General features: G+C 43.7%; 1 protein-coding gene across 1 annotated transcript; it reads left to right on the forward strand.

Annotated features, from left to right (window-relative positions):
• Positions 1 to 422: 422 nt before the first annotated feature.
• Positions 423 to 14,479, forward strand: ppp1r14c (protein phosphatase 1, regulatory (inhibitor) subunit 14C; the record flags this gene model as incomplete). Its single annotated transcript, XM_079754151.1, has 4 exons — positions 423 to 659; positions 11,917 to 12,000; positions 12,280 to 12,312; positions 14,349 to 14,479. The coding sequence occupies 4 exons, from the start codon at positions 423 to 425 to the stop codon at positions 14,421 to 14,423; spliced, it is 429 nt and encodes a 142-aa protein (XP_079610277.1). The 3' UTR covers positions 14,424 to 14,479.
• Positions 14,480 to 23,695: the final 9,216 nt, after the last annotated feature.

The following is a 23,695-nucleotide window of genomic DNA, read 5'->3' on the forward strand; positions in this document are numbered from 1 at the left end:
TCTAAAAAGAGACAACTGCTGTCCCAGTGAATGTATCGCTACTTCTTGGCCTGACGTATTGCTGGACCTGGGTCCGGGGATCTATTCGTATCCTAATCTTCATTGACAACTCGACGTGGGGTGTTAATGGCTCCGGCGAAGATGAAGACGCACACATGATGAGGATGATGAAGATGCGCCCCGAAATGTCCATCGTCGATGCGTAAAGCGTTAATTCTAATTGCTGGGGCCGGTCCGCCACGCCCCGCCCCCTCGGCTGTCTCCGGCGCTGCTCTTTAAATAGCAGGTGTTTAAAAGCTCCTGCACTCCTCCATTCTCCGTTTCGTTGCGTTCATCACCACCCAGCACCACGCACTCTGTCAGTCCCACTCATTCCCACCACATACCTTAGCAGCTAAAGCAGTCTCCCCCCCCAAAAAAACATGTCCTCCGTCAGCACCGAGACGAGTGCTTCGCTGTCCGCCGCGGGCAGCCGTGTGTTTTTCCAGCCCCCGACCGGCGTCGGATGCGTCGGTTCGGCGGTTCCAATCACCAGGGACGACCCAGTGCAGAGGAAGCAGGGGAAGGTGACGGTGAAATACGACAGAAAGGAGCTGCGGAAGAGACTGGTCTTGGAGGAGTGGATCATCGAGCAGCTCAGCGAGCTGTACGACTGCGAGGTGAGGAGACGCATGGGTCCTCTTCAGCGGCGGCTCCAGCGGGTCTTTGACTTTCACCCATGGGTCTTCCGATGGTTGGGGATATTCCGCTCATAACCGTCCAGGGATAAGCCAATTGGCACGTGCTCTAGTGAAGGGGGTTTCTGGTGACTGACTGTCTTTGTGTGTTATTGTGTTAAAACGGTCAGGTTAACTTTGTTCACTTTTTTACTCTGCATTTGATCAAATTGGGTCGAGCAGAAAGCCGAGGCCTTTTGAAGGATGTCGTCGACTGGTCGGATGCTCTGTCCCCGTATTGCCCCTTCTCAAATTGTCATTCATTGACTATAGGCTATATATTACAGATACTATTTTTATGTTTAAAAAATTTCAGCTAATGTTTTTAAGGATATATGCATATAACACACAGACACACACACATGTTGTTTTGAAGTTGTTATTCACTCAGATGCATTTTCAAACACAATGAGCTTAATGCAACCACTGCACACGAAAAACCTGCTTTAGCGCCAATAAAATCCCATCTAGAAGGTAGCCTGATTGAAAGAGTAACCAACCGTAGTCGATTTGGATTTTGAAATGAATGGCTTTTGTGAAAAGGCTAGGAAGGGGTTTCTGTGGGGACGGGACGGGGGGACCCACTGCTGTGGGAGCAGGCTTTATATGCGCCAGGCGCTTTCATACGGCTTCTCGAAAACAACTTCGAATAAAAAGTCATTAATAAAAATGGAAATGTTTTGGTGGGACCTGACGTGAATTCGCAACTTTGATTTGGGCTTGCAAAGCGGTCGTACAGCGAATATACCCCATGCTGCATATAGTAGCCTATCGCATGCACAAAACGCGTTCTTCCACATTTGAGCGAAAACTGCAAAACGTCACATCTGCAATGTGTGCGGAAAGGTCATTTTGCGCTCGCGGTGCGCGTGCAGAAGACGTAGGCCTATACATGTGAGACGTGATGTCTGCTTATGTCCTACACAAGCATGTAGGTTGGAGGTTATGTCCCCGTGCCGTGCAAAATATGCCGTTGGATTGTCGGAGGGGGTTGCACGAGGAGAGGAAAGAAGGGCAGTGGGTTAGACGAGGATGCGCTGATGCTGTGACTGTCAGATTCTGACCAATCAGTCTGCTTTGGCCTCATTCCTCGATCCCCACAGACGCGTGAAATTCCGTTGCCTTATTTTACACTGAGCGTATGCGTTTGCGTGCATGCATGCACACACACATCACACGCGCGGATATCGTGTTATTCATGCGTGATGCAATACTGTGTAGAGAAGGGCTATGTGTCTGTCTGTCTTTAAGGCCTACACAATCATATATGCAGTGCAGGGAGGAAAAAGTGCAAGGCTGAACGATGATTCTGAGATATTTTGAGACATCGGTCTCTCTACTAAATTCACTTAATGGAAAGGTCACATCTCTCCCATGCATGCAGAGCAAGCACTAAGTGCAGGCCAACGATGCATCCACATGTACTGCAACGTTTGATCTCATGTTTCTGCCATAACACCGCTATAAGCGTAATCATATATGCTTTAGTGCAGCTGAAATTGAAAAAGTGGTATTTGGTATATACCAACACAGTTACTTCTATGAACGAGTAACTCTGATGTTGGTCATGTGCTGGACAGCCTCAAAGCACATCTGTAACAAGCAGATGTGCTCCCTTCACACGTTCACAACGAACAACTATTCCAGTGTATGGTGTTGGTTGCCGTCACCAGTGAAATGTCCCTCTGTTCTGAGGCTTCCCCCTTTCAGGACTTTGAGTAATTGTCCCTCATTTGTGATTTCACTCACGTTTTGCAATTATGGCCGGGTTTGGACCAATGCAAACGTAGTATTTAAATGACCAGTAACTACATTAAACCACACAGTGTAAAATAGGAATTGATATAAGGGTACGGGTTTAAATGACCTTGAGGTAGAAATATGCAGAAAATGGATACGTTTCAGCAGAAATAGTAGTGATGGATAGTTGGGAGTTTATTTTGTGACATTAAATAGCAATTTTACATTGACTCTTAATATTGTGTGTGTGTGTGTGTGTGTGCGTGTGTGTGTGTGTGTGTGTGTGTGTGTGTGTGTGTTCACATGTGTGTGAAATGTATAAGGGGGCTGCATCATAAGTTATAAATAAACACATAAAGGCATTCAAATGACCTTTCTACCTTGTCGGCCAGAGCATTTGTGTAATGCTGTACTGCCCACAGATGCCCATACATGGTGCATGTGTGTGTGTGTGTGTGTGTGTGTGTGTGTGTGTGTGTGTGTGTGTGTGTGTGTGTTTATGTGCTTGCGTGCGTGTGTGCGTGTGTACGTGTGTGTGTCTAACCATCTTACAGCATACTACACACATTAAAACACATCAGCACTTTTATTTCACTTGTGTGCATTACACAGCATTTGTGCTGTTCTTTCGCTTTTTCTCTCAGCTCACCGCTCTCTCGCTCTCTCCCTCGTACTCCCTCTCTCTTACTCTCTGTTCTTTCTGGGTTATGGGATAACAGAAGGGGAATTTTGTCAGAGATGGATTTCTCCTCTTCCCTCCCAGCGGGTTCTGTGTTCACACTTTTCGGAGGACATAGAGAGCTGTGAGAAGAGAGAGGGAGAGAGGTAGAGAGAGAGAGGAATGGAGAGAGAGAGAGAGAGAGAGAGAGAGAGAGAGGGACGGAGAGGGAGAGAGAGAGAGAGAAAGAGAGGCTCCTATTTGGAATCCACATGCAGGAAAAGGATATAAAGATAGATGCAGTACAGAACTCATATGCGGTTGTTACTTGTTACTCACATTCATTCGTTGTTTTAAGGCATTCCACATTTTGGACAATGATACCATAGGAATCCTGGTTCTCACTCGCTTGGAACAATGTTTGTCTCAATCATTGAGAGGGACTGAGAGAAAGAGAGAGAGAGATTGATATAAAAGAGTGAGCAAGAGAAAGTAGAGAGAAATCTGGACAGTGGTAAATCCATTATGGGCCTGCGATTCTGCAGTGTTGTCTACTTTGTTGTGTGCTGCGTATGTGTGTATGTGCATATGTGTGTGTGTGTATGTGTGTACAGGTGTGTTGTGTATTTCCTGATGGGCACGTGCTGCAGAGGAAGGGGTGTGCTTGACTGTAATGTCCTACTTTGTTGGCTCATAGACACATAGAATAGAATAATAATGCATAGAATGTACTCATGCCCTGGAGTACACACAATTACGCCATAAGCGCTATGTTGCAGACAGTACTTTTCATGCATTTTCAATACCATAACACACATGCACACACACACACACACACACACACACACACACACACACACACACACACACACACACACACACACACACACACAACACACAGTAGGTCAATGTACTGAGGGGGGATGCAATGGGTGTAAGACCCCTGCCCGGAGGCATGAAACATCTTCTGATGCATGATGGGTTTACTTACACACACACACACACACACACACACACACACACACACACGTACACACACATTCTGCTCCGTCTATAGAGAATCAATGCAACCCGTGTGGTGCTGTTCAGCTCTCCACATTCCCGCTCGGTGCAGAAATGTTTGTATCAGGGCACATTTCTTTTGTGTCTGACAGCCTATGTGTTCTTCTCTAACCGCCTCCTCCCCCATCGTGACTCTCTCACTGCTCTGTCAGTCTCTCTCTCTCTCTCCTTCTATACCTTTCTCTCTTTCCTCTCTGGCTCTCTCCCTCCCTCTCTCTTTCTCCGTCTCTGTCTCTCTCTCTCTTCTCTCTGTTTCTCTCCCTTCCCCCCCCCCCCTCTCTCTCTCTCTCTCTCTCTCTCTCTCTCTCTCTCTCTCTCTCTCTCTCTCTCTCTCTTTCTCCCTCTCTCTCTGTTTCTCTATCTCTCTCTCTCTCCTTTTTTTCCTATCTCAAATGACCTTGTCAATAACCAATCTCCATGCCTGGTGGTGTTCCGCCGGTCTGAGCCGGCTGAAATGTATCATGCTGTGAGAGCCAATGCAATCTAAGCCCCGGTCATTAAGCTATGGTCAGTGGCAGTGCGGTGTGGTTGACAGTAAGGGTCAACGGTAAAGGTTAACACTTAAAGTCATCTTGCAAGGCATTTGTGAGCCTTGTTTGCGATGGTTCCCACCTTGACAACACATACGGACACAAACCAATACAGGCTTGTACACTTGATTAACTCATTATACAATGAGTACATGCATGCATACTCTCACTTACTCACTCTCACACACACACCCAGACACCAACTAAAAGAATGTCATCCTCTAAAAGCATCAAACGAGTGAGGACACAACCCACAATATTTTGTGCGTCAAAACAAATCGTTGATGTGTGGCAGTTGGGTTCAACAGATTGGAGACAATGGATGGATGGTTGATAGAGATCGTTTTCTGTGATCGATTGGACATGTCTTACTCCCTGACTGATGCCTGGAAATGGTCTGGTGCACAATGACCTCCTTATTTGGAGAATGGCTGCCAATTGTAAGCACCCGAGAGTGTGTTACACCAATCCAATATGTCCCAAGAATCGATGGAAGCAATGGGTGTAGCAAAACTGTCTTGAGTGACAAACTGGGTCTACAGGACTAGATCCAGTGCTTTCCCAGCCCAGATACAACCAGCCTATTGGAGCACTAAAAAGGGCCTGGGTTTTACATTTAGATGGACAGCTCCCTCCCCATTGGGAAATGAAGGTAAGGTATCACTAAAGACTAACTCTGTTGTGTTTATGGATCCACAGGATAGGAGATCATTGTCACTTTCATTTGTCCGATCGACTGCCATCAGATCTGTGCAGAGGCTGAAATAGACCTTTGGAGTTATATAATGTGTGTGCGCGCGTGTGTGTGAGCAAACATATTCTACACTACCTGCGGACACACACGTCCGCTGCTAAACCAATCAGAGTTGTTGACAAGTGGCCTTTCAGTTGTCCACTGGCCGCCAGCTGTTACAACAGATAATGAAACACTCAACACACTACAAATACCCACGCAGCCACGCAACTGCGCACACACTCCGAAACGGCATTGGCCAAATATCTATCCTAACACCACAGGGTGCTGGTGATGGATTTGACGGATTAGGCGTTTTTTAAACACCAACGCTGTCCTTCGCGTATATTTGGTGATGCTTTTTGTGTAATTGCTGTAGCTTGCTATTCGTATACAGTATAGAATACTAACCCAAATAGACACACTCCTTTTTTTAAATGATTTATGGGTCATTAGAGGGTAATTCTGAACCCTGGCTTCTCTTGGGCTACTGATAGAAAAGTTGATTACCTAGAGATTAAAATGAGGTCATGAAATAATAGGTTCTCTCTCTCTCAAGCTCTCTATATACCGTCCACCGATGAAGGCTCACTGCCAGTGAGCCTTCACTGGCAGTGATTTGTTGTGGCAATAATTCAAATAGTGTTACTTGTGGAGGCATATGTCAAAACAGCACAGGCTTTTACAGTCTGCCATAAGCCAAGCCGAATATATATATATTTTAAATTTCATTTAATGTTTTAATGAGCCATATCTCATTAGGAATGATGAACAATAAAGAGAGAACTGCAAGAAAATGCTATTTTTCTGCCAAAACTTGGACCATTGAGGTTATTTGAAATTACAAATCTGATTCCGCATTTAACTTTGTTTAGTGTAGATTTAGTTGCTGTAGCAGAGCCCAAGACAAATGATCATGTATCACCTTGATCCCCACTTCTGTCTTCTGTCTTCTGCTGCTCCCTCGTCTATTAACCCTGTAGGCTAGAACTGACTTAGGGGGATCCTACTTATATTCTGTCATTGTGTTTCCATATTGTTGTCTGGACCCTGGAGAGACAGCAATCTAATAATATAAACAAAACAATCAGAGAGAGAGAGAGAGGGGGAGAGAGAGAGAGGGGGAGAGAGGGGTTTACTTTCGGTATTACAACTTGTTTTTCCCACTGTAGCCCTATTGACCTCTTCCTACACTCTAAACACCTGCACAGATCCATCCATCAATGTGTCATCTATCTTCAGCCAGAGCTGATTGGCCAACTGACTGACAGCTGATTGGTTAAGTGGCTGATGGCTAATACCGGTCAAACTGATCTCAGTCTGATCTCACAATGCTTATTTAGCCAGCATGGCTGAAAGTCTTGGCTTTTTAACTGCAGGGGGCAAAGGTTCTGCTGTTCTCAGCCTTCAGTACGCTCACCTCAGGGGTAACATTCAACCAAAGGAAGTGCTGCTGTGTAATTATGTATTGTAAACCAATAAATCAAATGCACATATAAATATCACCTGACATTGTAATGTTGTGTCTACATATTTCGCACCGAGGCTAAAGTTAGAATTTAGTTATTAAATTGTGATTGAAACACACACCCACTTCTCCTTCTTCCTCTTTCTCTCTCTCTCTTTCGCTATTGCTCTCGCTTTTTTCTCCCCTGTTGTTGTAAATAAAAATTAATTAATGTGTCACACTCTCCCGTTAGACTGAGAGACAGATTTATACCACCTTGAATTCCCCTTCACTTTGATGTGACTCTTGCGAATAAAGAGTGCTAATTCTCCTATGGAGATGGACTTTTGTCTTTGTATCAAGTTATTCTCCTATATAGATGTGCTGTTGTCTTTATATCTAGTTATTCTCCTATAGAGACGGTCTGTTGTCTTTATATCTAGTTATTCTTCTTTAAAGATGGGGGGTTTGCTTTATATTGGCTTATTCTTCCACTGAGCTGTGCTGTTTTCTTTATATCCGGTTATGGATTTACAGACGTGCTGTTTTCTTTATATCTGGTTAAGGTTGGACAGAGCTGTGCTGTTTTCTTTATATCGGCTTATTGTTCCACAGAGAGCTCTCCTGCTGCTCCACTCATGTCCCTCCGTCCGTTTGCCCTTTACCTTGTCTTCATCTCTGCTCATTATCCCAACCTTTTCCAGGTGATGACTAGTCCTCTCTCTCTCTCTCCGGTTTTCCTCCGTCCTCTGCCCTTCTTGTGAAACCCGACGAAATCTGACACAGGAAATCTGACACAAAGGTTTTTGTTATGTAATTATTTTCTCTTGGAATATTGTCTTTCACTTCCTGTGTCCCTTTTCTCTTTATCAGTAGGGCTGGGTATCGTGGCGAATTTCCTTAATCGATTCAATTTCGATTCATAAGGTTCTGAATCGATTAATTAATTAATTTGATTAGATTCAATCTGCTCTTAAATAATGAAAATGGCTCTGCTGTGTTACAAAATACAAATGTACTATATTTTTTCTCTTCACCTTAAACAACAGGTTTTAAGTGCAAACTTGTAAATTGGACAGTTTAAACTTGAGCTGTAAACAAAACTGTCTGAAGTCTCAAAAGTGCAATTTTGAAATTATAAAGGAATTGCAGGTAAAAGTGTATTTGAACTACAACATTCTATAACTGCAAATTGCATTAAGGCATTTTTTATTAAAGTGCAAAAATAATAATAATAGTAACAAAACAAATAAAATCTCATGGTCGATCTCATGCCCTATGATTCGATATTGCAAAATTTTAATGAAATCGATTAAATTGATTTTTTTACCCAGCCCTATTTATCAGTGTGAGTTTATGTGTTTGAGTATGTTTGTGTGTGTGTACGTGTGCGCCGTCTGTGCCTGTTTATGTTCTTGTGATATTCCTAAAACAAACATGGGGATTTCCTTGGGGATATATAGATGCACAAAATAATCATTTGCATTGTAAACAACACACTCCCTGACGTCGGCAACATCTATTGTTGCTAAGTAGCTGTTTGTTAACTTATCATTAGCCGATCACTGACATGTGCTGATGGATATCTTAGCAAAAAGGCCCTTTGAACAATTCTAATTGTAAGGTAACCCTAATATGCTTTAAAATTGTCCCCATTTCTAAAGAGAGCTGATTATGGAAGGCAATTATGACTTTTCTTTAGTGCGGTATAATCAGCCTACTGTATAAGCGGGTTGAGTTACATAATGAAATGCAAACCAGTTATTATTCTTACACGCTGGACATGAATAGAGCATTTCTTTTGAATCATTTCAAAGCAATTCCAATGTAGAAGGCATGGTGCCTTGTTGATTCAGGTAGAACTGTTTTGAATAGAAAGAGAGAGAGAGAGAGAGGCGGACAGAGAGAGTGAGAGGGAGAGGGAGAGAGGAAGACAAGGAGGGCGAGAGAGGGAGAGAAATAGAGGTTACTTCAGGTTTGGATTATACCCATCCCGAACGCACCAGACCGAAAGAGCTTGCGGCTGTTTACAGGTCCGTGAAAAATGAAGGTTTAGTCTGACTAACAGGTGTGCCCACACACACGCACGCACACACACACACACACACACACACACCCTGCTTAGTGCTAACACATGAGTGTGTGTTTGTTTGCACACCCATAAATATGTATAAATGCACCCAAACACACAATGCGTAATTAAACGCTGTTTCTCTTTCTCTTTCATTCCTTCTCACACTCAAGTCTCTCCATTTCCCACTCCCTCGACACAGCTCACGGCGAACCCACTTATACAACTTCCCAGTCCATAACAAACACTCTCTCAGACATACACACACACACACACACACACGTCTAGTTCGAACAACAAACACATCATTGACCCTCTTGTATCTTTTCCACTCTACTTTCTCTAAACAGCCATTTTTGCTCTCGCTCTCTCACTCTCCCCCTCCCTCTCCCTCTCTCATTCACTCTCTCTTTCTTCCCTTCCAACAAGCAGCCTTTATACACAACGTGAAGTTCTCTCGCTTGTCTGTCTCGTTGCTAGCCTCACACAGGGCTTCATTCATCCACTTCATTAAAGTGTCATTGGTGTTAAAAATAGGTGATATTGTTATTAATTTCAGTAACGTCAATGTTACAAGTATGTGTTTGTGTGTGGGCTGACTATATGCATATGCATTCCCTTTATCTCTTTGTGTCTGCGTGTCTGTGTGTGTGTGTTTGTTTCATTTGTTTGTGTGTGTATGTGCAAGTGTGTATGTGATATGTGTGTCACTCTAATGGTTCAATGGAAATTATGAGTTGCAGGCGTGACCACTTTGTCTTATTTTTAGAATCCGAAACACCAACAGTACAAGCCAGGGTGTGGTGTGTGTGTGTGTGTGTGTGTGTGTGTGTGTGTGTGTGTGTGTGTGTGTGTGTGTGTGTGTGTGTGTGTGTGTGTGTGTGTGTGTGTGTGTGTGTGTGTGTGTGTGTGTGTGTGTGTGTGTGTGTGTGTGACTAAGAGTTTGAGGGAGCAACAGGTACAATTAAAAAAATCTCGGCTGTTCCCCCAAAAAATGTGCCAAAGCCTTTTAGATGTATTTCAAATATTTGAATTAATTTCATCATCCCAGTCTGCTATGAAGGGCTGTCATATTTGTGCTCCTCTCTTTCCATTTGTTCCCTTATTCTACCTTGTTAATTTAATCTATCTTGTTCATCCACTCATTCGTTCATCCATCTTTCCCTTTCATACATCCATCCATCAATTCATCCATCCATCCACACATCCATCCATCCATCAATTCATCAACACATCCATCCATTCATTCATCCCTCCACCCATCTTCCCCCCTGCCTTCCATCCATCCACCCATCCTTCCACACATCCATCCATTCATACATACATCCATCCCTTCACCCAGCCCTCCATTCATCCAATCATCCCTCCACCCATTCCTCCCTCCACCAATGGGTCTGAAGTGTCTCTCCTGTTACCCTGTTTCGGTCCCTCGAGGTATCGAATAAGACACGCACATCCATACAAATAGATGTGTGAGAGTGTGGATTTCATATGTGAACCACAATGACACACTAATAGCTAACACACATTATTGTAAGTAGGAATATGTAACTGTGACTGGGTCAAACATAGAGTTTATGTAGGGCATGGCATACATATAACATGCGCTTTGCATGCAATCCCTCTCATCTAACATTTATTCGTCCCCTCATTCTAATTCTTACACAGCGTGCAAGGCACAGGACCGCGTTGTTTCAGGCAGCAGTGGCAGAAAGCTAACACTAAGAATTACGATGCAATATCCCTCCCGTTCACTGTACATATTAATGTTGCGCATAAATAACAGTATATCCTCTAGGCATGGATGTATGTGCAAACGCGCGTGCACACACACACACACAATCGTTCATAGAGAGATCGCAGAAATCATCCTGCATAGGGGATCCTTGTCTGTTTTTATTGTGTGCTTGTGTTCATATGACACACAAACACACACACATAAAGACACACAGACACACAGAAAGACCCAGAAACATAAACACACACAGACATACACACACACACTCAGACACACACAAACACACTGAAGAAACACAAACACACAGAAGAAACACACACACACACACACACACACACACACACACACACACTCAGAAGACACACACACAGACTTCAGGGTTAAGTTAACAGGCCCTGGAGGGTTTGGTAGACCTTTTGAAGTGGTGTTGAGCTGAATGGAAAGTCTTAACATAAAACCATAAATCCAAACCAGTAGCTCAAAGTACTTCATGTGACATCCAATGGCATTTCTTTTATGACGTCTATAATTACCATTCTGCATCTGTTTTTTTTTAAATATTTACTTACTTACAACAACGTCTGCCTAGGACAGGCACACTTGATTTTGTAACTAATTGATGATCACAAAATAACTTTCTTATATTCATTGCTACCATTAATATGTTGTCGCATTCCAGAGGAACCTTCTTCTGTGTTCCTTCTCCCCTCCTCAGTTTGTGGGAGTTTCTCCATGGCTTTTTATAGGGACTAGCATAAGGGTTGGGGGGGGTTGTATGGTATGGGTCGTGAGAAAAGAGATATACCAATAACACTGACTTACCCTCACCTCTAGCACTAGAGAGGGCATATAGATGATTGGGGCTACACTGGCTTGTGATGTTCGTAGAGCTTGTCCTGCTTCTGACGTGGCAGTTTGTTTGACATTGAGAGATATGAATAAATGAATATTCATCAAAAACATTGCCAATGGTATCACAATGAGACGAGGACTTTGATGTCCTATCGGTAATCACATCTTTGTCCTGATCAGTGTTCTATGACAGTCAATGTTTTAGAGCTGCATTACATCAGCTCATGCTTTGGTTTTAATCGTCTTCACTCTGTCTTCTGGTGATTACAGTCATCTGGATGATGTTGTTGTTGTTGTTGTCGTGGTCTATGGCGCGCATTAGTTGGTGGCTAAGCCCTGACAGTGAGTGTTACTGCTGGTGTGTTTCAGGAAGAAGAGATGCCCGAGGTGGAGATTGACATCGATGACTTGCTGGAGGTCAGCGGTGAAGACGAACGGGCCATCAAACTGCAGGTAGGCAGACGACAGCCCTGCTCACCTTGACTTCTGACTCGTCGCGCATCGGTGCAACACAGCACCTTTGACGAGACCTTTCTTCCGAAAAAGATATCAAATACCTCATTGATGATTTTGAACGGAACAATGTGTTCGGTTGTGTTTGTATTTTGTCTAACAGCCTCAACCCCCCTCCACCCCTCTCTGTTTTTCTGTCCATCTGTCTGTCTGTGTCTCTCTCTCTCTCTCTCTCTCTCACTCTCTATCTCACTCTCACTCTTACGCTCTATCTCAAAGGAATCACTAACAGATTGCTACAAACCAACAGAGGTAAGTGTTCTCCTAAAATATCTGAATATAATAAATGCATACACTATAGATTTATCTTTTAATATCTGCATTGATTCATTAACAAATTCTACTGGGATATTTAACATTATCCATTGGAATTGCATCCCAGTTTTGTTTATCAACTAATTAATGCTCGCCCACACACACACACACATGCAGGCACGAACGTGTGACCTTACCACCATGGTAAGGTCAGACAGAAACAGCCCTGAAGCTACCAGACTGTATTTGTCGCTTGTTATTGCTTATTTCTGACCTGAATACACACACACACACACACACACACACACACACACACACACACACACACACACACACACACACACACACACACACACACACACACACACACACACACACACACACACACACACACACACACACTGAGACACAGTGAAGAGCACAAAAGGGCAATACTGTCTTGACTAATGTCCCTGTGTTTGTTAACTGACCCACTATCTTCCAAAACAGCTATACAAACAAGCAAAGACAGACAGCAAAGACAGAAAGACAGACACTTACACACACTCATGCACATGCACACACACACACACACTCACACTCACACTCACACACACACACACACACACACACACACACACACACACACACACAATACTCATGTAATGTAAACTGATTTGATCCATGGTGTGTACCTGTGAGAACAAGAGAATGTTTGAGACCGAAATAGACGGGTACACAAAACCATTTGGATGATTAAAGGTTGTACTGCCAATCCCTCCACCACATCCTGACACACGGCCATTCCTTTCTGTCCCAGCACCCCATCTGTCATCACACACACACACACACACACACACACACACACGCACACACGCACACACGGACACACGGACACACGTATGTGTGTGTGTGTGTGTGTGTGTGTGTATCATAATGCCCACTGGCATTAGGTCACCCAGCACCAACGCCAAGGTCGGGTGGTGTGAGGAGGCCTCTAGTCGGCCAAGTTAGCAGCAGTCCCACACACACACACACACACACACACACACAAACATACGCTCACACACAAACATACGCTGACTCACACACACAGAGGTGCAACAGACGCAGAGAGGGGGGCCTCAAAGAGAGAGGATGGAGGGAGGGTTAGAGACAGAAAGAGAGAGAGAGAAAAAGAAGCCGGTAGGGAGGGAGGGAGATGAAAGAGAGAGAGAGAGAGAGAGAGAGAAAGACAGAGTGAGGGGCCGAGTGTGAGAGAGAGAGAGAGAAATCAGGGAGGGAGAGAGAGAAAAAGAGCTAGTGAGAGAGAGTTTGTTAGTTATTGTTAATATAAAATGAGATCATAGTTTTGTAAAACCTTTATCTCAAGCTGAGAGAGAAAGAGAGACAGGGTAAGAGAGAAAGATAGAGGAGGGAGATAAAGCTTTGTTGTAATAGACTAGTCATGATCACCATGTAATAATTACATCATCTCCTTTGCCACATTTCCTCTGCTCTCTAGCTCCTTGTACCATATTTATTTTTAGGTTAGTCCTACCTTCAAATGACATTCTTCAAGATTTTTAACATGAAAAGCTAAGCCATACCGATACATAATAGTTTGTAGAGTAACTAAGTAACTATTTAACTAACAAAAGGATGAATGAACATGGAAGTGTGGGACTGAGAGGTTTACACTTAAGAATAAGCCAACATAAATTACCTAAATAATAATATATTTGTATGATAAGGAGGTATACAGTTGCATTATTGATAAAATAAAAAATATATATTTAAAATACTATGAATACTAAAATACCCTCTCTCTCTCTCTCCCTCTCCCTGTCTCCTTCTCCCTGTCTCTCTCCCTCTCCCTGTCTCTCCCTCTCCATGTCTCTCTCTCTCTCTATCTCCCTCTCCCTGTCTCTCTCTCTCCCTCTCCCTCTCCGTTTCTCTCTCTCTCTCTCTCTCCCTCTCTCTCTCCCTCTCCCTGTCTCTCTCTCTCTCTCTCTCTCTCTCTCTCTCTCTCTCTCTCTCTCTCTCTCTCTCTCTCTCCCTCTCCCTCTCTCTAGGTATTCGTGCGTGACCTGCTGGCCCGGATCAGAGGAATGAGGAAACTGAGTGCTCCCACCAAGAAGGGTCTATAATGCCTGGAGCAGACCAACACCTCTAGTCTACCCCACGGCCGTACATTAACCCTCACATCCACTCGGCTCAGACTGTCAGACACGGACCACCATCACATGACCATACGCTCAAGGAATCACGACCAAACCCATCCACAGCCATGAAAATATTCAAATTATAACAACATGTCACATCCTGCTTATAGTCCTTGTATCAAACCCAATGGCACACTTACAGTTGAAAGCGGGTGTTTCTTTCACATCTATCACATTTTAATAAAGGGCAAGGCTTATCGCAGTACACTGGTGGAGGTAAACCCGTAATCACACCAGGAAACATCTTGCTGCAGTGTTGACGCGTAGCACAACACACCACACACATACACAAACACGCACATGCGCGCACACACACACACACACACTTCGCAAGTAAGTCAAGCACAGGAAACATGCTTAGAGAGTTAGCCGTGCGCTATTGATGTTAGCCGTGCCTCAACATAAAGAGTGTCTTTAGGTGTACTTGTGGCACTGTGAACACAGTAATTATGGACTTTTTATCTGGGGTTTTTCGCCAATGTACGTCGTCCGGTCGACATCAGGCCAAATGTGGTCTTCTGTGTAAAAATAATTGTTTCACCCTGTTTCCTGAATCAACATTTCACCCTTTGCAAATCAGTCTTTCTATTATAACGACATTTTTATTGTTCTCATTATTATTGACGTTGTTTTCTATTTATTTAGTAGTTGCTCGTGACGTGGTACCACACACCCCTTCCTGTCTCTCTCTTTCATTAAAGGTATACACTGAAACAAAACATGGCTATGAGGAGGCAGACATTGTTACCTACCTAACACCCCACAGAAGCCTGTCATACACACACTGTTCTAGACAACACTTTCACTAAGAAAAAAACCAGGGCATGATGGGTTTTGAAGTGCTCCGAAACGGAGAGAGAGGGACTTCAAAACCTGCATGATTGGAAGCCCTGAGCGCCTTCCATAACATCCACCACGGGATTTTCCCCCACAGCCGCACAATCAGGATCACATATCAGTTGGTCTCAGTTTGTGGGTTTATGTGTATGGGTTTCAGTGGGTGGGTGGGAGGGCACCGTCCACTTCAAATTTCCCACTGCTTGTTGAGAGGTTTCCTCAGCACCCCACCGTGTCTCATATGGCTCTACTACCTTCCCTTCACTCGAACCCGGATGAGGTGGCCTTGAAGGATGTGTGATTGAGGTTCACGTTTTTAAAAGAGCCGGCAGGGAAGCTTTGATGAACACGATATTTGTAGGTAAAAATATATAGAATATAGCGTCAGTGCCTGAGGATGGTTACCTATGCCCTTCAACCAACGTATCAGCCAATCCCAGCGAGGGGCTAGGAGATAATGGAGGCGTGCCAAAACCAAGGTTTAAAAATAATGCGATTCCCTCAGAGGTCAGGCAGGTATTTCCCTGTGACTTTTTCACAGAGTGTGTGAGTACTGTTTGTTAAAGAGAGGTTGTTTTTTAAAAGTCGAATACTGAACTACCGGATACAGAAAGTATAAGCTTATGAACAATTTCCTGTTGGTAGACACTGGTTTAAACGTTGCATCATGTCAGATTAGAAGGGGGGGACTTTAGATACATGTCGTTATTAATATCTCAAACATCTGTACGTACGCTTATTACTCTGAAATCTTGGAGTTGGCTGGGTTTTATTTCACATACTGGTCAATACTTATAAGACCATAATGGCAACAAATCCCTTGAACCTGTCTACTATTCCCTCAGTTGCCAAAGACAAAAAAAATAGGGCAATGTTTAAACTGAACATGAAGCTCAAAAAACTAACTGGACTTGCATGCTAACAATGGAGAAAACAATAATATATTAAAAAAAAAGAAAGAAACGACTATGTTATGAACTTGTACTCATGCAAAAATAAACGTTTTTAACATAGTTCTATTTAACTTTGTAGGATTCATGTGTTTTTAACGGCGCTGCTGTCACGCTGCGAACAAGCAAAAAAAAGGACATTTTAGAAATGGTGCTGTTTTCTGTTGTTTGTTTTGTTTAGTTCTTCCCATTTCTGGGACAGATTGAGGGTTTTTCTACGTTGATTGGTTGGTTCGTTGAAACCGTAAGAGTCCGCCTTTAATAATCTACATGTTACAGAAGTCATATATGAATCAGAATGGTCAGAAGTAGCTTCTTTACTTGTTTTAAACACAGCCAGATTGAGAGTTTGTGTTGGATCTGTGTGTTTTTTTTACCCGATGTGTTTTCATGATCAGAAAACTTGAAAATAGAAGAAGAGGTGCCATTCTAAACCCCCGGAGACGCGTTTGTCACGTGATCGTCGAACACATGGGGAATTTCTCTCGTCTATGATTATTTCGATGGAAATAGGCTCATACATTGGAATTTATTCATTTGATAGTTCATTTGATCTCATGTGTGAGCGAGTAGTATTTCTAGAGCATCCATATTAGAAAGCTTTACGTTTGCATGTACAATGAAAGTAGCATGATGGGAAGCAATATTATTTTATGATTGATGAACCCTTTTCTTTTCATACCTCACTTTTATTGTGAATAATATATTCTCAATTTTTTTCTGTCGTTTTTTAAGTTGTTCTGTACATTCACAAGCGATTCTCGTTTATAAAAAAGTACTATGTGTGTGTGTGGTCTTGTTTTTTTGCTGATAAATAAAAGGAGAGTGAGTCTGTATTGTTTAAATAGACTGTATTTTTATCTCCAATTGAGGTGTGAGGTGAGTCCTTGTGGGCGTGTGTGTGAGTTTGCACACACATATGTGATAAGAACCACAAACAGACTGCGTCTCATTCTCTGGGTAAACTCACACACACACACATGCACCAGTTCTACTGAAGGGTTGGTTCCGATCACACATGAGCCTCTCATGGAACGGGTCCAGCACAGTATGGCATCATTGTTCATTATGTGCATGAGTAAATCTTATTTGTAATTCATTTCACTACATAAGGTCCACTGGCCTACTGCACATTCACTCATGAGAATCCTGAAACAAACCTTCATCCACACACATCCACACACACACGCACATACATATACAAGATAGATAGAAAAGCACCAAAGGTACAAAGAACAAATGGCAATGTTGAATAAATCATTGATCTGGGGGCGAAGGGGGAGACAGCCTCCGCCTGAAATCAAATCTCGTCTATGTATTGCAGGGCACCCATGGGGAGAAATGTAGGCCAGCATGTACACGGCTACAGTGTGTTTTGTATATTTCCCTGCCTGTTTTTTTTCTTTCCAGGAGAACATTATTACAATCCTTTCATGATTCACCAGGCAGACACTCTATGCACCCAAACAGACTAGTGGGTGTTTCACAGCTGTATTAAGTGTAATTTGGCCAGCAGGGCTACATTGTGTGTGTGTGTGTGTGTGTGTGTGTGTGTGTGTGTGTGTGTGTGAGAGAGAGAGATAGAGACTGAGAGGGAAGGAAATAGAGATAAGGATGTGTGATAGAGATAGTGAGATCAATGAAGGTGTGTGTCTGCACGTGTGTATGCATGCGTGTGTGTGTGTGTGTGTGTGCATCCTATATAGACAAATCCCTGGCTTTGGGGTACACCAATCCAAACACGCCTGTGCCTTTAAATCCTGTGACCCACTTTTCTCAGCTGCGGCCGGCTGGCAGGACACGCCGCACGCCGCTGTGAATAATCGGAACTGCAAGGTGGATGTGAGCGGAATAGCTAACGACATGCAGCACTCCCCCTGCAGGACGCCCAGACACCACCGGTCTGAGAAGGACCGTAGTGGTGCCATCAGCGCCCTCCAACCTGTCTGTCTCGTACACCTGTCTGTGAATGTTTCCGTAAAGGCGAGCTGCTCCGTACTGTGGTTTTGGATCTCCTCGCTTACTGACTAGTCCCCTCACGGGAGACATCCTAGGCTACTGCGTGTTTCATCCCTACCTCACGGCCCCCACCACCCCTTTATTCTGCTCCCCACTCCATCCCCCCCGGTTTTTCCACCTCTCCGATCGCTTTCACCCAACCCCCATCTCCCTGTCTCCTCTCTCTTATCTCTGCCTCGCTCCTTTTCCCCAGTGACATCAGGAATCTATCAAGCCACTGGGGGGGGGGGGGGGGTTCGAGAGATGCACACTGACAGGAAGGCAGGCAGGCAGTATGATGGACGATAGAGAAAGAAGTGTGAGATAGAGAAAGGTTGAGACGAGAGATAGGGGTTCACCAGAAGCATCACCTCCCCCATCTGTGGGCTCTCCATCTATCTCTCTTTCCCTCAATCTCTCTCTCTGTCTCTCTCTAATGCCCTTCCCTCCCTCCCTTTCGCTCCCTGGCTCTCTTGCTCTCTGGCTCCCTCCCCGCTCCCCAGTGTCTCTCTCTCACTCTCATCTCGATCTCCCCACCACCCAGCAGATCGTATCAGACGCTGGGACTGCCGGTCACGGTGCTGTGTCCTCTGCTCACTCATTCACATGACAGCCATCTTGGCTTCTCTAGCATCACTTCTCGAGAAGGGTGGAGGAGAGAGGGGGTTGGAGGGGGGAGAGAGGGGGAGGTAGAGGGTGGGAGGGAGTAAGGGGGAGGGGGATAGGGAGGAGAGAAGGAGAGGGACAGGGAGGAGAGAGGGGAGAGGGAGAGGGAGGGGAGAGGGACAGAGAGAGAGTGGAAAAGGGAGAGGGAGCAAGGGGGAGAGCTTCTGTCACCTCAATGTGAGCAGTGAACTGTTTACCCTTCAAGGTAGGTGGGTTGCATCATGGGTAAGGAGGACAGCGCATGCTCCATACCAACCTGTCTCTTTTCCCTGTATCGGATAGACATACCGGCAGAGTTCTAAGAACAGCTAGATGTTCCATCCTAGAGACATCAAACATCCCACAATATCATTAATGCATTAGGAAGATAAATAAAATACATTAAACACACTCACACACGCACACACACACACGAACACACACACACCCACACACAAACACACACACACACAAGCCAGCACAGCACAGTATATAATATCCTTTAAGTACTGCCAGTGAAAAACATTTGACTCATTTTGGAAAAATGAATCGCAAGCATTTCAGAATGTGTTTTGATAGCCATGGAAGGTGGCATCGATGTCTCATCCGCCACAGAGGAATGCCCGGGTTGCTCTGTGAGGGAGGAGCTATCCAAAAGATGGGTTGCAGGAATGTGCTGTTAATAGCTCTATTTATTGTAGGTCACAACAACGCCATATGTCCGCCTGCGTGGCTGTTTTTCAGGTTTTGCTTTTCTTTCTGCTGCGATTGGCTGATTCTTTGCCTTATTGCACCAATGAAGGGATGCGATTGGTAGACCAATAGGGATCTCGCACAGATAATGATTATAAGGTTATTAGTGTGTGTGTGCGTGTGTGTGTGTGCGTGTGTGTGTGTGTGTGTGTGTGTGTGTGTGTGTGTTTCTGCATGAGTGGATGCATGCGCACTTGCGTGTTTGTGTGTGTACTTGTGTCTGAGTGCATCCTAGTGTGTTTGTGTGTGTGTGTGTGTGTGTGTGTGTGTGTGTGTGTGTGTGAATGATTTTGTTATCGTCTTGGAACAAATTACATCACTGGAATAGCGATAGCAGCTTAGACAGCTTAGTATATAAAAGTGAGACAGGTCTGGCTCTGGGTGTGAAATGAGGGGGCTGCAGTAAGACAGCTTAGTATAAAGCAGAAGTCAGACAGATCTGTCTCTTGGTATGCAACGATTGGGCTATAGACAGCTTAGTATAAAACAGAAGTGAGACAGGACTGTGTCTGTATGTTTTGAGGGGCTACAGTAAGACAGCTTAGTATAAAGCAGAAGTAAGAATGATCTGTTTCTGAGTATGTAATGATGGAGCTACAGACAGCTTAGTATAAAACAGAAGTGAGACAGGACTGTGTCTGTATGTTTTGAGGGGGCTACATTCTCAGTCTTTCTGTAGGGTGGGGGGCTTCAGAGCCCCTCTATACCATCTGCTTCTGGTGAAACAGCGCATGAAATGAGACAAAAAATTAGGTCTCCAACCTCATGGTTGGTGATAATAATCATGACCAAAGGGATGATGTAAAATATGTTTGTTTGTTTTGAGTATGTATTTATTGATTTATTATAGATGTGCTTAATTGTATGCATAAAACAGAAATATCAATCAAAGGGACTAATAATAACATACATTTTACATGATTAAAATAATTCTAACCAATGAGAGCCCACAAAATAGTATTCCCGGGCAGGTTCCCCTGGCAGGAGCAATCTGATTGGCTGGGACCTCGGTTATGAATGAGATCTGCTAGGGAAAATTGAGGCCGCAAGATCAGGCCTGTACAGTCAAACTAATGACAATGGAAGACACTAATGCCATGTTGCTATGGAGAGTTCTGTCTGCCACGTCTTTAAAAAGAGAAATAGAAGGAGAGAGAAAAATATACTGATGAAGAGAGAGCGCGAGAGAGAGAGAGAGAGAGAGCGATAAAGAGTGTGAGGCAACATTAAAAAAGTGATAAAAAATAAAAAACAAAGCTCAAGCGAGGAGCAGTTGAAGGGAAAAGTATTTTTGTTACCTCATTATGGTAAAATGGGCTTGCTCATTTGATTTGCACTGTTGTGAGCCCTGTTTTTTGTACTTCATAAATACTGTGTGCATCTCTCCTAAAAGCTGTTACTGTGTGAATGCATCAAGGATTATGAGCTTTGTATAATAAGACCTAAAAGCTATTTAGTTTCCTCTTCTAGATTTACTCTCAGGATAGGTATGACTAAACCCAAACATCACTGCTTGGGAAGCTGCTCCCTCTGGAAAGGGACCCAGACTCCCGCTGTCCTACTGTCCGTTGACCCACACAACACATAACGTGTGTTCTCAAACAGGCAAACGAGAGCCCAATGAATCAAATGTCCATGAGACAAAAGTCTCCCTCTCTATCTCTGCCTCTCTATCTCTTTCTCTCTATCTCTCTCTATCTCTTCCATCCCCCCCCTCTCTCTCCCTCCATGTAGGAACAGAGCCAATAGATGAGCAGTACCTTGTGTGGCTGAAGACGGATGTCTGTTGTGTTTGTGTGAATCCCTGTGTGTCTGTGTGTGGGTTTGTATGTAAATGTGTACATGTAGTGTATTTGTATGTGTGTGTGATATGTAAGTGTCTACATGCATGTGTGTGTGTGCACTTGTATGTGTGTTTATGTTTGTTTGTTTGTGTGTGTGTGTGTGTGTGTGCGTGCGGCCATCCGTGTGTGTCTGTGTGTGTATGAACATGTGTGTGTGTGTGTGTGGACCATTAATATGTAAGAGTATGATGGCTGCAACATGAAGACATGCACTACCATCAATCCTTCATAGAGGTGAATATGAATGCCCATGATTCATATTCTCACTGGGGCCAATTAGAAAAATCATGAGCAGGTGTTCCATACGCGACACACAAACACACACACACACACACACACACACACACACACACACAAGTAAAAGCACAAGCATGGACACACCCTTAATAGAGAAATACGTGAAAGCTTGTGGGAAAGAAGAGATGCTAGGATCTTCATTGAGACCTCCTGAGGTAAAGATAACAAAGGGCAAGCAAAGAGGCATAGAGGCTGAGAGAGAGACATGGCAAATAGAAAGAGAGAGAGAGAGAGAGACAGAGAGAGAGAGAGAGAGAGAGCGAGAGAGAGAGAGAGTGTGTGTGAGCAGCCATGCTGGGTAGACTAAGCGGGACGTCCAGCCATTCAGTTAGTTCCTAGGCCAGTCTCTTGGTCCATCTCTGACTAGCTCTTTCTTATCACCTCCCCCCCCCCCACCCCCCCCTCTCTCTCTCTCTCTCTCTTTCTCTCCCCCCTGCCTTTCTCTTTGCTGCTCTCTCACTCTCCTCAACTCTCTCTCTCTTCCTCTCTCCTCCTGCCTCTCTCCCCTCTTGTCTCTCTCATCCTCTTACGAATACGCTTCTTGATGTGAAGGAGGGAGAACATGCATGGATATTAAACAATTCCTCCCTCCGTTCCAACGGAGGGAGAGACTTCCAGTATTGGTGTTGCCTACAATCCCAATTATTTCCGCTCAAATATCCTCAATTATTATTTCAAGTGGCAGGCGGAAAGCAGATCTCTGCCAATTTGCCACGTCAGTGTGCTCTGAAACGAATGATGAAAGAGACAAGCATGTCATTACGAAACTGCTTCTTCAATTGTGCAGGACAAAAAACTGGATGCATTTAATGTTTTATAATTTATCTTACGTTAATTATATGTAGTTGGTCATATTTATCATATGCCTCGCTGCTTGATATTGAAATGTATGAAGGGATAGGCCTCCCTCTAGTGGTAAAACCAGAACTCTCACAAAGATATCCAAGCGGACGCCAAAGACAAGTTCAGCCAACATCAGAACAGGTATGCTAGCACTCGGTCATCATTTTCAAAAGATAGGCTAATCAAACACTTAATATGTTTGCTTTTTACAGGCTGCTGTATGTAATTGTATTTGATTAGTTCATCATTAGCACTTACAGTGAGTGACAGCTCGAAGGGTAGGCCCTATAGCCTATATGAGTAGGAAACAAAAATGCTAAATAACTGTGAATTATTATTATTATTCGTACAAAATTAAAAGTTATACGAAGGTAAAGCAGCAATAATACCAGCCTAAGCGTTTATACGAAATCAGCCATCATGAAGGAAGGAAAGAAACAGCAATGGCAAATTAATAAGATTCGATTTAAATTCAGGCAAATGTTTGAAACAGACATAGTTGATATGCCTTATCGATGTATACCTTCTTCTCTGTACATGTTTTCTTTACAATAGAAACGCCAGAAGGGGAGTTATTTGTTTCTTTATATAAGGTGTATCTTACGAATTTCCCCATTACCTTCACACCGTATCCAGCAGCGAACTCTTCGTCCTCAGTTCGCCCGGTGTTGGCGGTGTGGACGGTTAGTTCACCTCCGAGCGCTCCCTCTGAACCGCGGGGCTTTCAGTAAGGGACTATCAACAAGTTACTGTTTTAATGAGAAAAAAAACTATGTTATTTACATCACCTTCAATTTGACTTGCTCTTATTAGAGAACATTATAGTTACACCATTTTTTTTTCTCTCATTTAGTACCTACACCTTTTTTTATTGCCTATTTAATTATCTTGATGCATGCATTTTTCTGTGGATTCCATGTCATGTGACCAGAGACGCCATGCCAATAACAGATATCTTTACTATACTGGACATTAAATAAGACAAACCTATTTTTGTTGGATACTGCGTCCTCTATTTCCTATTAATATG

This window comes from Pollachius pollachius (assembly GCF_949987615.1).
Source record: "Pollachius pollachius genome assembly, chromosome: 16".
Lineage (NCBI taxonomy): Eukaryota > Metazoa > Chordata > Actinopteri > Gadiformes > Gadidae > Pollachius > Pollachius pollachius.